At 32.8% G+C, this 17394-nt stretch overlaps 1 protein-coding gene across 1 annotated transcript in view; it reads right to left on the bottom strand.

The window, feature by feature from the left end:
• The window catches only part of PIK3C2A (phosphatidylinositol-4-phosphate 3-kinase catalytic subunit type 2 alpha), a 159933-nt gene that overhangs the window by 57639 nt on the left and 84900 nt on the right, over positions 1-17394 (bottom strand). Inside the window, exons 7-14 of the mRNA XM_051965392.1 lie at positions 13741-13820; positions 13546-13609; positions 11473-11616; positions 7064-7112; positions 6763-6973; positions 6075-6197; positions 4508-4675; positions 433-544 (exon numbers count right to left, since the gene is read on the bottom strand). Of these exons, the coding sequence (XP_051821352.1) occupies positions 433-544; positions 4508-4675; positions 6075-6197; positions 6763-6973; positions 7064-7112; positions 11473-11616; positions 13546-13609; positions 13741-13820 (951 nt within the window). The remainder of the gene's footprint in view (positions 1-432; positions 545-4507; positions 4676-6074; positions 6198-6762; positions 6974-7063; positions 7113-11472; positions 11617-13545; positions 13610-13740; positions 13821-17394) is intronic.

Raw genomic sequence — 17394 nt, 5'->3', positions numbered from 1 at the left:
GATTGTCCCCCAGGTAATATTTTCAGCCTTAGCAGTTCAGTAAGATGTATGGCTAAGAAATCAAGGATTACATGTGCATTAGGGATCTAGTCACAACAATGTAACCTGAAGAAAGCTACTGAATTAAGTTGTCTTGCTACATGTTCTTCAATACATTTTGTTCATGAAACATGAAGACTATTTTTGTTGGTGTTAGGACCAACATTAGGACATGTAGTGCATGAGAAAACTTAAGCACATTTTTTGTAGAAAAAATTAATCAGCACTTATATAAAACATGCTATTTGCATTAAGACTAAATCCATAAAGAATGCCTTTTTATTAGAAATTAATGTAAGTTTAGTGCTCACATAGTAAAGACATTTGGCTCCATAAACAGTATTATTTCACAGTAGAGTTTGAAAAAAAAAAAAGGTCAAGAAAAAATATTACCTGTAACACTATTCTTTCCATCACATGTCCCTTTTTGTGGGTTATCCCAAGTATTGGTTGTGTAGGGGATGAAGTCCAAAGGTAGAGAAGCTTAGTTCCACAAGTTAAGAACCTAAAAGTTAAGCAAACAGAAGTGGTATGAAAAGAACAGGAAACAAGTATTCTTGGTGGCAAAAACTTGCCATAAACAGAAAAACAATTCTATATGATATTCCATTTATTTCTTCATTAATCTGAAGATTGGGAAAATAGTGATATTTTCAATATTAATGAAGGAGATTTGGTAGAAAGGGGGAGTTGAATGGATGAGAAAAGAAAATAATGACTTCCCCTTTAGATATATTAAGTTTGAAATATCTATAAGACATTCATTTAAAAATTTGGTAATACAAAAATGGAATTCATTTATTGTTCTATAAGAAATAATAATCAGGGTGATTTCAGAAAAGCCTGGAAAGATGAATAAACTGATGGGAGGGAATGAGACAGGGAGAAAGGGAGGGATAGAGGAAGGAGGGAGGGAGAGAAGAAAGGAAGGAAGGAAAGAAGGAAGAAAGGAGGGAAAAGGGGAGGGAGGGAGATCATAATTAGTAGGTATCATATGGAACATGATATAGAAAAGTAGGCTAAAAAGTAAGGCTAGCCATACAGGTAGCAATAGAAACAAGTAAGAACAACTTCACAAAAATCCAGAGAGGGAAGAATATACAGGAGGAAATGGCTGTCAATGGTGTAAAATGCTACAGGTGGTCAGGAAGCATGAAGATGGAGAAAAGGCCATTAGCTTTCGCTATCATTAATAATGTATGTTACTTGCCAACTGACATGGAGGTAACAGACTAAGGGTGCAACATATGACATATTTTTGAACATAGTCAAAACAGGCATTTTGCTTTACTATGCATATTTATTTTTATTTCTCAATAAAGATAGGAGAAGAGAAAGAAAAATAGATTTTTGTTCATTAAAAAGGATCACAGATAAAGTTGAGTAATAGGGTTGAGCATTAAGAAGAGTGAGAAGAGAAGTGGAAGGGCTGAACATAGATTTCTCAAAAATAATAATAGCCAAAAAACAAAGGGAAAAGATAGCTAGCAGGGATAGTAGGATCCAGTGCGCATTTTGTTTTAAAGCTGGGGGACTCAGAAGTGCACTTGTAAGCAAAAGAAACCAATAGAGAGATAGACAATATTCATAAGAAGAAAATGAAGATAGTGAGGTCCATCTGCTGAAGAAGAGGGACAGAAAGTACACAGAGCACGGCTGGTATTAACGAGCAGGATCATCTTATCATCACAGGCTGTAGTAAAGGAGGAGATCCTGTCAGATGAAGAGCAGGGGTTTAGATAAAGGCCTCCAACAGTCCTCAGTGGAAGATTTATAGAAAGAGAAAACCACAAATCTCGCAGAATTAGGAACAGTCTGAGGAGTAGCAGCCACATCATGGCCCCAGTAGTGTGCAGTCGTTTTTCAATTACGTTTGACTCTGTGACTCCCATTTCAGGGTTTTCTTGGCAAGGCACCAGAGCAATTTATCATTTCTTTCATTTTATAGATGAGGAAACTTGAGGCAAACAGGGTTAAATGACTTGTTGAAGGTTAAAAAGTGCTTGAGGTTAAGATTTGAACTCATGAAGATGAGTCTTCTGGACTCCAAGGCTAGCCCCTCTATCGACCATACCACTTAGCTAAACCATGCCCAAACTGATGAAATCATCAATCCACCTTAATAACTCAAAATATTAAAAAATACTTTAAGTATTTTTTAATGAGAAAGAAAGCTAAGTACAGCATTCTAAAGTTTCTTTCTTTTTTTTTAAAAGAGCAGCATAACAAAGTAATATTATGCAAAGATATCTATAGCAGTACTATATATACACAAGGCCAAAAATTTCACAGATGTATAGAGAAGACTGACTTGATTCAAACACTTTTTTTTTTAATTGAAAAGTAAAATATATCACAATAATTTCGATCAATAAAACCAGGGCTCCTCAAACTACAGCCGCAGGCCAAATGCGGCAGCTGAGGACGATTATCCCCCTCACCCAGGGCTATGAAGTTTCTTTATTTAAAGGCCTACAAAACAAAGTTTTTGTTTTTATATAGTCCAGCCCTCCAACAGTCTGAGGGACAGTGAACCAGCCACCTATTTAAAAAATTTGAGGACCCCTGAATAAAACAATCCTAAACCTTACTGAAATTAATGCCTCCAATATTATTTAAAAGATTTTGGCATTTTATAGTATAATATTGAAAATATTTCTAAAAATCCTGCTTACTCTACAAACAAAACAAGAAAAATGTATATATTTAAGAACTTGGTTCACTGAATTCAAGTAGACTGTCATTTCTCCAAAACTCTACTTTCACATTTGTGACCTGATTTATTCATTCAAAGATAAATGGCTTTGTATCTTGGTTACATTCTAATTAGCATTAATCTTCAGAACCCACTCATTATTGAATCAGAAATGCTAAGTGGCCATGTGGTATCTACTCTGCAAATACTAAGATTCAGTTTCATTAAGTAGTATAGTTGGCATTTCTCCACTCTCTACATAAAACAAGATATTTAGTTCTTCTAACCTAGAAAGTTCCCAGATGTTTATAACACAAGCTGGTTAAATGCCAATTTTTAGGCATGAATAAATGAAAATAATTACCTTCCTTTTAATTTTTTCAAATAAGTAAACACTGAGGACATCTAAAAATTGTTTTGAAGGAGACAAAAACACCTTTGCAACAAATATGCATAGTCAAACAAAACATCCCTACATTCATCTTAACCAAAAAAAAATTAGGCATCTCAAGTCCATCACTTCTCTGTCAAGATGTAGGCAGTATATTTATCTTAAGTCCTTCATTAACATGGATGATTATAATATTAATTGGAGTTCCTACATAATTCCAAGCTGCCTGTCTTTACCTTGTTATTGTACAAATTGCTCCTCCTCTAGTTGTACTTATTTCATGTACTGACATAATACTAAGTGCTACCATCACACCTACAGTGCATTATTTAGATGAATTTCCATTTAACAATTTCTTGACCACTTTACTAGAAGGTAAGATGGATATAAATTTTTCCAAAGATATAAAGATATATCCTCCTCCCTTCGCCTTTAGCTATCAAATTCCAAGAACATTTTGGCACATACACTGTGAATCTACTAGGTACCCTTAAAGCAGTGTGCCAAAAGGCAGACAAAAGGTTTGCTTCCCTATTCTAAAGAAGTTTTTTACTTGGCCAAACCAGTCATGTAAATTGTTTGAGCTTCTAAGGAGGGTCTTAATGTGACAGAAGATTAATTATTTCAATAATCTTTGGTTTACTCTGTAACACAATACATTTTGTTTTATATATTTAAAAACAGTTGGAGAAGGATATGTAGATTCCCTCAGACTGCCAGAGGAATACAAGACAGAAAAGGTGAAGGCTCCTGTTCAATCCATGTTTTTGCTGGTAAAGATTTACGTAAAGCTGCAAAAAGGATTGTTTATTCAAATAGCTTCCCAGAGCCTAAGTGAGGCAAGTGTGAAGTGCATCCTGATGCTACACTACTGTGGTCAAGAGTAACTGAGAAAATGCTTTTCCCTCATGAGACTGACCTGCTTATCAAAAAGCTCCTTTAAATATAGTCAGTAATCTTTCCAATGCTTTAGTATAAACAATCTATTTATCTCTAAGGCTTCAGAAAGCCTCAGGATCACACTATTTACAATCATAGAAAGTTAAAACAAAGAAAATTTGGTATTTTCTCCTCAAAAATTAAAGTCACCAAATAGTTATTAACCAGGTATTATTTTTTAGCTACAGCATGTCACGATAACTAGCTACTTAAGGCATAAAGGGGCTATGATCTGTTTTCCATATAAAACTACATGAAATAATATGTGAAATTAAATAAACCTTAAGTTATAGTAGTGTCCATAACTGTTATTATTATAAATGACTGATAGTTGCATAGAATATGACAAATCCTACTGACAAAGCCCACAGCTGAGAAGAATACAAAGAAGTTCCTTGGACATTTCCCAAATTAGAAATGATTACAGTGCAATTAATACTTACCGCTTAAAGTCAAAAAGAGGTAAAGAAACTTTGCCTAAAACCTCAGGTCCCTTTCTCTGTTTATTAGAGTCAGGAGAACTTCCACTGTTTTGATTTAAAATTCCAAAAAGAGTAAGGTGAAGAAGTGATTCCAAAGGTAACTGGGAAATCTGAATTGGAAAAATGATTCTGTGGGGGGGAAATTGTCAGTTAATAAAAATAATTAAGTAGAAGTCAAATGAATACATTTAACTCTTCATAGAAATTACAATAGTGAATAATATCAATTTTTGAAAATCATCTTCAATTCTGTATCACCTTTATATAACATAACATATATATTATTTAACTTTTCCTGCAATAATATATAAAATACCCCTCCCTTAAAAATTATTAAAATTAGTTCCAAATCATTAATAAAAGAACCTCAAATTAAGACTTTTGAGATTTTGCTTCATATCATCAAAACTGACAAAGTTAACAAAAACAAAAACAGTCAACACTGGAAAGATTATGAGAAGACAAGCACACAAGAATACTGTTAGTGGAGTTATACGTTGATCCAATTGTTCTAAAAAAAGCAATTCAAAATTATGTGAGGAAAATTATTAAAGTGCCCAAACCTTTTGTTTGTTATTGCTGGACATTTACTTAAATGAAGCCAAAGACAGAACTAAAAGTCCAACCTAAGCAAAAATAAAAACAAAACAAACCCCACAGCACCACTTTTTGTAATAGGAAATTATTTCTTAAGTCAGGGAACTTAAGTTAAAATAAGTTTTGATATATATTTTCAACAGATCATTCACACTACAATTTTATTTTTGAAAATTGTCCATACTCTGTGACCATTTTTCTATTGGAGAATAACATTTCGGTCATCTATATTTAAATCAGTTCCTTTTACTTGAATATCACTTTTATCAATGATATATGATGCAAGAATTCTTCCATTATACTATGTTTTCTCTCATTATTCTAGATAAATTTTGTTCATGAGATTTTATTTTTTAGTTCTGTGTAATCAAAGTCTTTATTTTGTCCTTTATGCCTTAGGCAGTATACTATTCTTTTGCTTTTGTTTTTTTAAATCTGTATTAATGATATTTCTCAGAAACTTAAATGTAAAATAAAAAATTGTATTAATGAATAGTAATTTTAATCCATAAATTTTAGAGGATCATATCTGAAATGAAATTTAAGAGGTCATTTAGTCCAATAACTTCACTCAAATTCCTAAACAAATTTTAACTGAAAAGTAATTTCATTTTAAAAAAAAAAAAGATTAAATTGAAATGAGCCTTTGCAACAAAGAAAAAGTTATAGCATTACTTTAAAGAGGGGGTTCTTATCATGAGTAACAAAGTTATTTTTATAACATTGAAAACTGTCAATATAAATAATTTTCTTTGTAATTTTATGTGCTTTATTTTATTCCTTTAAAAACAATATTCTCAGAAGGGCTACATAGGCTTCAAAAAAGGCTAATGAAACAAAAAGGTTAAGAACCTTAGCTTCAAAGAAATGTGCACAGAAAATATAAAACATGTGACTACTAAAAGATACTCAATTAGGAAATATTACTTACAGTTCATCCCATTTAATAAGATAGAAGAAATTTTTATATGTGCCAACTTTCTTCGATTGAATAGGTTTAAAAAGATCCTTCCCATTGTGAGTCAAGGAACAAATTAAATAATATTTTTCATAACTAGAAAAAGAAAATTGAATTTAAAATTTTACTTTTGATGACATCATTTCAAATGTCACATTTTCCTCACAAAAGCAACTGCTTTCTTAAGTTTACATAGGCAAAAGCTGGGCTCAAGTTACCTATAATTCATAGTAATTCGACTGAAATTTAGCAACTAAACTTGTGAAGAGTTAGCTACTAAATTAATTTTTTTACTAAATTACTAAAATTTTATCTACTATGCTGCCATGAAATTGTCTCAGAAGAAGAGATCTCATGGTTTCTGGATAAGAAAATGGCCAAGACTATTAATTTCTTAGTGCCAGTTAATGCCAAGAACTCGACTGAACAATTTACATTCAGTATCCAGGGTCTTGGGTTTAACACAGTTTTAGTTGCCTTGTCTATTCCATGACTGTCTTCTCAGCTTTTTATATATAATAAGAGTACTTAAGCTTTAACAAATATCTCGCTGTTTTGAAACCAACTATTAAAGAAGTTTTTATTAAAGCATTATTTATTAAAGTACTTTTTTTAAGTTTAGAAAGGCACCTTTGCTGGATATACGATAGTGCTTACTTACTTTGCTACCCAATTAGGTGAAATTCCATGTGCAGCAAATATTGTAAACTGTAGTTGTTCTGTTGTAGTCCATGCTTCCTTAGTAGTCCTATGACTTTGTCCACAATCTATAGGACCACCACATGAGTTTGCATGGAGTCTAAGAAGATCATAGATGGCTGCAGTTAACTGGTCCATGCTTATTTGAACAGGATTTTCTGAAGTCAGGGAACCTAAGTTAGAATAAACTTATAATACATTTTACTGAAAACAATTAAGAAAATTTTTACCAAAATGTAATTAAAGAATTTAAATAAATTTACCCCTACTCGAACTCTTGCTTATTATGTCACCTCTGGATAATGAAGTCACCTAAAAAAGGGAAGAAAATAATGAGAAGGAAAAAGAAGCCACTATAGCAAATAACCACTTTACTTCTGAAAAATCTTTTTATTTGAATATCACATATTAATCCTCTAGAACTTTAAGGGTTTATGATACATTTTTCTCATACTCAAGTGACATAAGTATCATAAGTATTACAACCCTCATTTTATAGATAAGGAAACTGAGGCTGTAAGAAGTTGACTCACATTGTCACACAATTAGTATGCATCTAATGAAGTAATCAAACTTGGATATTCTAATTCCAAGTCAAAGCATGTCTACTGTTCCTGCTGGATAGTACACCTAGAAGCTTAAGAAAAGGTACGTCTAGTAGCATTGTTGGTGATCTACAAGCCATATGTTTCTCAAATATACATTATTGAGTCTATAACAAAGAGATTATTTCTTTCTATGGAAAACTAATGAAATGAAAGAGATGTAATTATTTTTGAGCTGCAGTAAAGGAAATAATATATTAAAAGACAAAAAACATAAAAATAGAATGCTTAAGAACAAAATGAGGTCGTATATTTAAATATGACAGAAACTAAACATTTTAATCGCACTTTTATTATTGCCTGTAGATATCAAACTTAATTATTTTTATTTTATTTGTATTAAAGTGATTAGAAATTAGTATGCCAACTATTATCATCTGTTCCACTATTGCAATAAAACAGCTTAAAAATTAATTCATTGCTGGCTCTTCAAAAGACAATACTTTTGTACCACATGTATATACAAGGTTTTAAATTCTGTTACGACATTACTAGAGATGTCAATAGTACTTTGAATAGCAAAGAAATTTAATTTCTTAAAGAAACTGAGGATTTTCTTTGCATGCAAAAATCTATACATAAACTTAACATTTTACCCCAGTATCAGAAAAGTGAATTCTACTGCTGTCTTACACACTAACCCTTTAATCCTGTCCAGTAGGCTAATGCATTAGCTTTTCCCTCAAGAAAAATTGTATAAACTATAAACTAACCCCACTTATATAACCTACACCCTTTTCTGTAATTAAACAGAGCTTCTCTTTTATTCATGCTATCACATTGTGTTCTATGGAATAATGTTTCTATTGTTAATCAATTCTCTTTTTTTTTTTTTCCATGCTTCTTGCAAGCACAGAAACATGGCTCCCACCAAGATGACACTAATTTGCTGACAACCCTCAATGTTACTAGATATACTTTTTCTGAGGCCTCAGAAGCACTATCCAACAGAAGGAGAGAGTATACTCTCTCCTTCTGTTGGATAGTGCCCTCAATCCCTTAACACCAGAAGTCATTCCTCCTTGGTATTTTACTTTGTCAAAACACACAAACACACACACACACACACACAACCAGATACTAACAGCCCAAGACGAATCTGCTTACTTTTTCTAGAAGTTCAGAATCTAGGGGCAGCTAGATAGAGGAGGAAGAGGAGGAGGAGGAGGAGGAGAAATGAAAACCATCTCTGCAATTAAAACTATTTCTAGTCAAATGAAAAAATGCTCTAAATCACTCCTGGCCAGAGAAATGCAAATTCAAATTAAGATAACTCTGAGGTACCACTACACCTCTCAGATTGGTTGAGATGACAGAAAAAGATAATAATAAGAGCAATTTGGAACTATACCCAAATGCCATTTACATTCAGAGAAGACCATGGGTACTGAATGTGGATCACAACATAGTATTTTCGCCTTTTTTTTTTTTATTAGCTTGCTTTTTGTTTCCTTTCTCACTTTTTTCCCTTTATGATCTGATTTTTCTTGTGCAGCATAATAATTGTGGAAATGTATAGAAGAAATGCACATGTTTGACATAAATTGGATTATTGCTATCTACAGGAGGGAGTAGGGAGAAGAGAGAGAGAAAAAAAGGTTGGAATGCAGGGTTTTGCAAGGGTGAATGTTAAAGACTATCTTTGCATGTATTTTAAAATAAAAAGCTATTTTTTTAACCTAAAAAAATTTTTAAATTAAAAAAAGAAAATCTTTGCATGCATTTGGAAAAATAAAATACTACTTTAAAAAGTTCAATCTACTTTTTCTATTCTTTATCCTCTTTAATCCTATTGTATGGACGAATTGAACTAATAGTGGTTCTTCAAAAATATCCCACAATGTCCTGTCTCTATCTTTATGTCAATTCTTTCACCTGTAATACCATCTAATACCATCTATGTCAAAACAGTGTCTATCCAATGAACAGCAATCAAGAAAAAAAAAACCAATATGACTGATATGGAAATACATTTAAAATGATTGTGCATATATAACATATCAAAATGCTTGCTGTCTTGGGGAAGAAGGTAAGGAAAAATTCAGATCTTAAATTTATCTTAGAAAAATGAATGGTGAAACTATATTTATTATAAAATACATATACATATATATAATATTAAGAAAAAAATTTACAATAAAAAAAGCCATCTTTGACGACTCTTCTGTACCACCCTCTCATCCAATCAGATGCCAAATCTTCTTAGCTCTAACTCCACAACTCTTATATCCATCCCTTACTTTCCACTCACATTATTAGTCATCACTTTAGTTTAATTCCCATCACCTTTTGCTTGGACTACTATAAACACTTCCCAAGTGACTTTCTAGAATTTTCCAACAACTCTATTATTTCTAAGATAAAATAAATTCCTCTTGTCATTTAAACTACTTTACAAACTAAGTATAGCCTGCCTTTGCAGAATAATTAAATATTATTTTCCCCTCACTAATTCTATCATCTTCTAGTCAGACAAGTACACTTGCTTGTTCTGTCCTGTACAGATATTGTGCCTTGACAAAAACGTCTTCCCATCCTTGAATGTTCTCCCTCCTCATTTTTGCTTATTGAAAACCTTATCTACTCATTAAGGTTTCAAGCTCAATTCCTACCTCCTTCAAAAGACTTTTCCCCAATCCTCCAGTTTTAGTGCTACTCCCACTTCAATAACTTAATATTAATGTTCATTTTGTGTACAGCTAACATTATCTGTGAATATGATAATATAATATACAATAATATGTTAATAATATCATTAATTATTAATAACACAATGATAATACCACAAAATATAATATCTGTAATTAGCTGTGTATTCCTCAGTAGAATATAAGTTCCTTGCCGGTAGAAATTATTTCTTTTTTTTACACTTGCATTTCCAGTGCTTACTTAAGACCTTGTACATACTTAATTAAGTACATACTTAAGTACCCAGGTATTTAAATATTTGCTGATTGACTGTTTTTAAACTAAGAGCCTTATCAAGAGTAAGTTAAAAGACTTCTTTAGATACCATCTACTCTAACTTTCACATTAATAAATGAAGAAATTGGGACTGAGAGGTTTCCTAGTTTGCCCAAGGCATATTAATACAGCTTAATCAATGGTAAAGGCAAAACTAGATTTCAAGCACTGCAAACAGACACTTTCTTTTACAATTCTATCAGGCTTCTTTGTCCATTTTCATTTACCTTCCTTCTTTTATGGCCACATTTAGTGAATAGTCTTCTTTTGGTTCTAGTTTTTAAATCACTTTGCAATACTTCATGTAGGTTATCCCCAAATTTCTTTATATTTTTCAAAATCACCAGCTTTAATTATCTTTGTTTTCCTTTGGATCAATATTTTACTTAAATATATTTAAGCCACTTTCCTATAGTTGGCTAAAATTGCTTCCTTTTTTTTTTTTTTTAAAACATTTAATGTTTCTATGTAAGTCTTTGAGGCAATAATTTTTGTTTTTGATGATGTTTTCAGTATATGTTTTCAACAAAGGAATGAATGAGCCAATCATGGCTAAAATTTGATTCATTGTGCCACCTAAAATACCTATCTACATAATGTATGCAAGTAAAAGTAGATTATGAAAACCACCTCCCCTCACTCTCTTGCTAAACACAGTGTACTTTTTTACTACACTTCCTGGAGCCTAGGGAAATGTTAACATCACTCCTGGGTGTCTCTAATAGGTGTCTTATTTGGTTTCAGTCCCTAGAAATCCTCATGGGTGCCTGAGTACTATCAGAATCCTTCCAGGAATCTCCTCAAATATTTCCCCTCCACACTACTGACAGTTCCCCTCCAACATCAGGATCATTATCATTACCCACCCTCCCCAAAGAAGGCACTATTTTATGCTCTAGAAAATAAAAACTCTTATCTTTGTTAGAAAAGATGATCATATAACAGCCCTCTTAAAAGATGAGGTTCCATACTGAGATCACAGCAAACTTAAAAGTAATAAAATTCTGCTTGGTAAAAAGTAGCCTATTCTCGTTTGGAGAGAAGCATGTATTTCATCCATACAAGTATAATATAAAATGTAAAAATTGCCAGGAAACACTCACCTCATCACTTTTGCTCCTTGGAAGATTAACTGCTCTTTTTAGTTTCTTTACAGATTCTGTAATGGCTACAGTCTCTACACCATCTAAAGCACAACAAATTTTTCTTACTGCTTTGATTATCTGATCTACTGCTTTATATTGGCTCTGAAAAAGAAGGTGAAAAAGTTCAAAGTAAAGATTTTAGAAGAATTTCAGATATGAAATCGCAATTTATAGTTTTTAAAAAACTGTCAATAAATGGACTCACTTTGCTGTTATAAAATTTAAATGGCTAACAAAAATTATAAAACAAAGTTTGACCTTTTTTTAAAAAAGTTATACAATTTCCTAGTTTATAATATAGTCACACTGTAAGTTTGTGTTTGCAGTGTTTATCATTGTGCTAAAATAGGAGAGAAAAAGGACGGGCAAATCCCTATCTTACTACCAAATACTAGTTAAAATGCAAAATTCATTATTGTCTCTAGAACATGGATCTGAGGCTTAATTCAATCACTAGCACTGTTTTCTCCTCTATAAAATGAAGATAATAACACTATGCCTCTCTCAGTATCATACAGATGATCAAATGATAAAATGTACCTAATAATGATAAAATGATAAAAATGTACATAGTGCTTTGCAGCCAGTACACATTTATGTAAGCTGCTTAGCTACAATAAAATATAAAGTTAATAAAAACCAGAAGTCAGGTTTTATACCAATTTTAGAGTAAGGCACTTATAAGATTGGTTTTTTTTTTGGTCAGTTGCTTCAGTCCAACTTTTTGTGACTCCATTTGGTTTTCTTGGGTTTTCTTCTTAAAGATACTAGATTGTTTTGCCATTTCTTTCTCCAACTCATTTGACAGATGAGAAAATTGAAATAAAACAGGGCTGAGTGACCTGCCCAAGTTCACATAGCTATTAAGTGTCTGAGGCCAAATTTGAACTGAGATATTTCTGACTCTAGGCCTAGCATTTTATGCGCTATACCACCTGGATACTTTCTTATAAGAACAGTACATGTTTTTCTTTGGATATTAACAGTAATAATGGGATTTTTCCCCTTTTGTTTCAACAAACCCTGATGATTAAAATGTCATCTATAAAAGCTTAAGAAACTCTGTCACACAAGAATAAAACTGGACACTAAAAAAACTATGTGAGATTTGGAATTATATGTGTTAACTATTTTTCAAATTATTTTTTAAATATTCCAGAGTTTTCCTCGAGTATTATGTTTGCTCCCAGGAACAGATTATCAGTAACAATCTTTTAAAGTAATTTAGCATTCAATGGGGCTAGTTAAATGGTATAGTGGATAGAGTGCTGGCTCTGAAGTCAGGAGGACCTAAATTCAAATCCAGTCTCCGACACTTAATACTTCCTAATTGTGTGACCCTGGGCAAGTCACTTATAACCCCAATTGCCTCAGCAAAAAAAAAAAAAATAATAATAATAATAATAATTATAAGAAAATGGAAGGAACTTAGTATTCAATAACACACAATTATCAGTTCACGAAAGCAAGAATTAGAAAGCCTCTATCACTCCCTAAATTACATAATGCGCTTAAGAGCAGGATTAGAGAATAGATTAAAACATACAGGAATGTGAAAACATAGTCTTCTATCTCTTACCTCCACTATTTTTTAACCAAACCATCCTTATAGGGAACTTTTAATGAGGAAAGTCCTTCTCTCAAGGCATGTCAGCATCAACTTTGCAACATATATCCTAAGAAACTCTCTGGGACATCTGGAGATTAAGCGACCCAAGATAACACTAGCATTATTTATTGCTAATTAGGCTGAAACTAAAGAGTTCCAATAATTACTGTGACAGGTTCTTCTCTGAAATAAAATCAAATTGGGAGAAGTATTTCTATCTCAGTGTCATGAATTTAATTACAATATTTCAGATAATAGAAAAATAGTAGTTAAAGTTAAAGACTTAGGCCTCCAGAATAAATCACTGGTAAATATTTCTAATCTTTTAAGAATTATTTAATTCCAAACCAAGACTATTTTAAGTGAAAATACTGGCAAGAATCTGGGAACCAAAAAAGCCAAAAATGTAAAATGATACTTACTTCACTTTGAAAAGCCATCTCTACTTGATTATGATAAGTATCTAAAAGTTCTTCAACAGAATGTCTGAAAGAAAGAATAACTTTTGTAGTTGAAAGAGATGACATACAAATCTTAAAGACTTATTCAATAAAAATAATATAATAATTTCTTTACAAATGTTTGAATACTTACAAAGTAAACTTTAAATATCATACCTTGCCATGACTTCTTTAAATGGAATTTCTATATGGTGTAGATATTTGCTTACATCTGTAGGTGTTTTATCATCTTCTGCCTAAACACAAAAATGTGTTTATTAAAGTAAATGTGTAACATCTTTGTTATTTTGATTGCCAACCCAGATAAAGAGTACTCTGAGGGCAGGATTATTTTTTAAAATCGAAAATTTAAATTTAATATTACACAAATATAAAGCTCTCAGCCGATTTTTTATAAAATTATCAGATTAATATTCTGACAAAACATTTTCAAAATAATGTTCATGAAAGTGGTTAAGTCTAGGTTCAAATATATAAATACTTTCAAGAACAAAACCTACTCCTGTTCTAGATCTATACATAGTAATAGCAAAGCCAAACATTACTTTTAAATGTAGCTAGCTGGCAGCCAAAATAAAGGTGTTGTGACATAAGACGAGGGAAAAGTGAAATTCTGCAATTCTTTTTCCCCCCCAATGGACCATTACCACTAGTTTGAATTTATATTAGGGGCAGGGGCTGCTACTGCTTGAGAAACTAAAAACAGTATTTGTGATCACTAGAAGTCACATGGATTTTGTGAAATAGTCTCTTTAGATTTCAACCTTTACTTATCTATTTTTTTTTAATTTTCCAAATACATGTAAAGATAGTTTTCAACAATCATTTTGGTAAGGCTTTTCTCCCTTTCCCCCTTATCTCTTTCCTCCCCAAGGCAGCAAATCATCTGATGTAGTTTAAATGAGTGCAATCCCTTTAAGTTTAATTCCATATTTGTCATATTGTGCAAGAAAAATTAAATCAAAAAGGAAAAAAAATGAGAAAGAAAAAAACAAACAAAATCCATTTTCAATCTCCATAGTACTCTTTCTCAATATGGATGGCACTTTCCATCCTATGTCTAATGGAATTTGCCTTAAATTACTGTATTGTTGAGAAGAGCCAAGTTCATCACAGTTGATCATAACATAATCATGCTATTACAGTATAAAATGTTTTCCTGGTTCTGGCTCACTTCACTCAGCATCAGTTCATGTAAGTCTTTCCAAGCTTTTCTGAAATCAGCCTGTTCATCATTTTTTATAGAACAATAACAATCCATTTTATTCATATACCATAACTTATTCAGCCATTTCCCAACTGATAGCATTCACTCAATTTCCATTCCTTTCTAATACAAAAAGAGCTACTTCAAACATTTTTGCACAGATGGATCCTTTTCCGTCTTTTATGATCTCCTTGGAATACAGACCCAGTAGCGATAGTGATACTATTGGGTTAAAGAGTATATGCACAGTTTGATGGCCCTTTGGGTATAGTTACAAATTGCTCTTCAGAATAGTTGGATAATTTTACAATTCCACCAAAAATGCATTAGTGTCCCAGTTTTCCCAAATCTCTTCCTGTGGTGAGCTTTTTCTTCTCAAAACGCAGCCAGGTGATAAAAGTTCAGATCTTTTATTATCTCCAATATAGCCCGGTTAGCTTAGAGGCCTATCTCTCTGCTTGGTTCCAAGAGCTCTCTCCGAATGTCTTTAAATCCAAAGGTCTGGTCCTTCAGCTCTGCCTCTGCTTTCTTCAGCCTCCAGCCAGTTCTACTCTTCATGTCATTCCGGCGAAATTAAAATTTCTTGTAGCTTCTTCACTCTGAAGAATTTCCTTGACTGGCCCATTGAAGCTCTATTTATGCTCCCAAAGAGCTTCAAGGGAGGTGTGAACTCATTGAACTCCAATGAGTAAAGGTGTGAACACAAGCCTTGTATTAATTAGTTCTACTTAGTACCTTGTTTCAGGTTCTGCCCAAAACATCTTCTTGTAAGATTAGATCAACTCTAATTAGTTAGCAGTTAGTAAGGATTCCAACATCTCCCCCTTTCTTTCGTTAGATGAAAACGCTAAAGGAAATAGGAAATCTAATCAGATTAGTGGGTTTCTGAAGGGGTACACATAAATCCATCAATATGGGCCAGAACTTTGTAACCAATATACATGGTATACATAAATCCATCAATATGGGAGGCATTATACATAATTTACATAAGCACATAGCAATATAACACAGGCTAGTAGTAATGTAACAACATGAATCAACCTGAAATTTTACACATGTCCATAAGTCCTAGAAATAATCCATAAGGAATCCATTGTCCATTAGTTCATGTGCCAGGAATCTAATAATTCCTGTAAGCTCTGAAGTACTGCAAAAGGTCTCATCAACAATTTTTCATCTCAGGGAACCCAATGATTCTTGCTGGTTTTTCAAGAACTGAAACAGTTTCCTCTTGTGTCAGGAAATCCAATGATTCCTGAAGATTTTAAAAGTCTTTTTTAACAGTCTCCTTGTCAGCCATTTGATTCTTTCTCCATCTGTGGAAATATAAGCAGATCCTCTTCCCCAAGCAGTTAATCTAATTCCCTTCTATTTACCAAATTTGGGATTTCTCCTCATCATCTGGTAATTACGTTGGTTGTTTGCATTGGATATTGTCTTGTTATCTTAAAAGGCCTGTATTCTTCCCAACTGTAATCCTGATTGCTTTTCTGTTGATTGATGACATCAGAGTCCTGAATTTCTAAAGGCTCTCTGGGTGTAACCTCAGCTGCTATCATGCCCCACCTGTCCTTTGATTGATACTTTGGAGCTGGGCCTTGCCTCTCCTTCCTCTGGGTCAAAATACATTTAGAGGCCCAGTGAAAGCCTCAGTTACATTTTGGACATGGGATTTTGGGTTTTCTCTCACCCTGTCTTCTCATTGTATCTCTGTATCTACATTGGGCTCTTAGATGTCCAATTTTTCCACATTGAAAACATCGACGAGTTTCTCTAGAATTCCTCTGCCAAGAAGGACCTTGTTTTTCCATGTTCATCATAGTTTGGGTATAATAAGCATTTGTGCCCACTGTGGCACAGCGTCTTATGATCTCCTCCAAAGGAGCATCTTTGTCTAGCCCCCATATAATTCTTTTGCAAACCTCATTGGCATTTTCCTTAGCCAAATGTCTAGTCATTATTTCTGTTGCTGCATTATCTCCAATGGTTCTTATTACAGCTGTTTGTAAACGTCCCACAAAATCTGCAAAAGGTTCATTGGGACCTTGCTCTATTTTTGTGAAAGTATTATTTCCATCTTTCTGTCCAGGGAGAAAATTCCAAGCTTTTATTGTAGCCTTAGAAATTTGCTCATACACTGTTATGGGATAATAAATCTGTTCTGAACTCTCTGCATACTGACCTCACCAGCTAGTTGGTCAAAAGTGATTTGTACTACAGCTCCTGTTTGCCTATTGCGTTGGGCTTGAACCCTACATAATTCATGAAACTCCGAAAGCCACAATAAATTTTGTCCCGGTTCTAGACAAGTTTTCACTATGGATTTCCAGTCATTCGGGGTTAGGATTTCATAAGACAAATTATCTAGTAACATCTTCACATAAGATGATGTAGCCCCATAAAGAGTGCAACCCTTTTTCAAATCTTTAATTTTTCCCAAATTAAAAGGAGTGTATTTTCTCTCTTTTTGACCTGAGGAGTTGAGCTCTTCAATCACAGGATATGCATTTATAAAATCAGATATATCTTCTCCTCCATTTTTTGCTTTAATTAATGCTTTTTCTAATCTTGTCAAATTCTGCTTTACAGGAGAAGCTGAC

This window comes from Antechinus flavipes, chromosome 6, assembly GCF_016432865.1.
Source record: "Antechinus flavipes isolate AdamAnt ecotype Samford, QLD, Australia chromosome 6, AdamAnt_v2, whole genome shotgun sequence".
NCBI lineage: Eukaryota > Metazoa > Chordata > Mammalia > Dasyuromorphia > Dasyuridae > Antechinus > Antechinus flavipes.
Note: the sequence above shows the minus strand (reverse complement) of the source record. Positions and strands in the feature narration are given on the sequence as shown.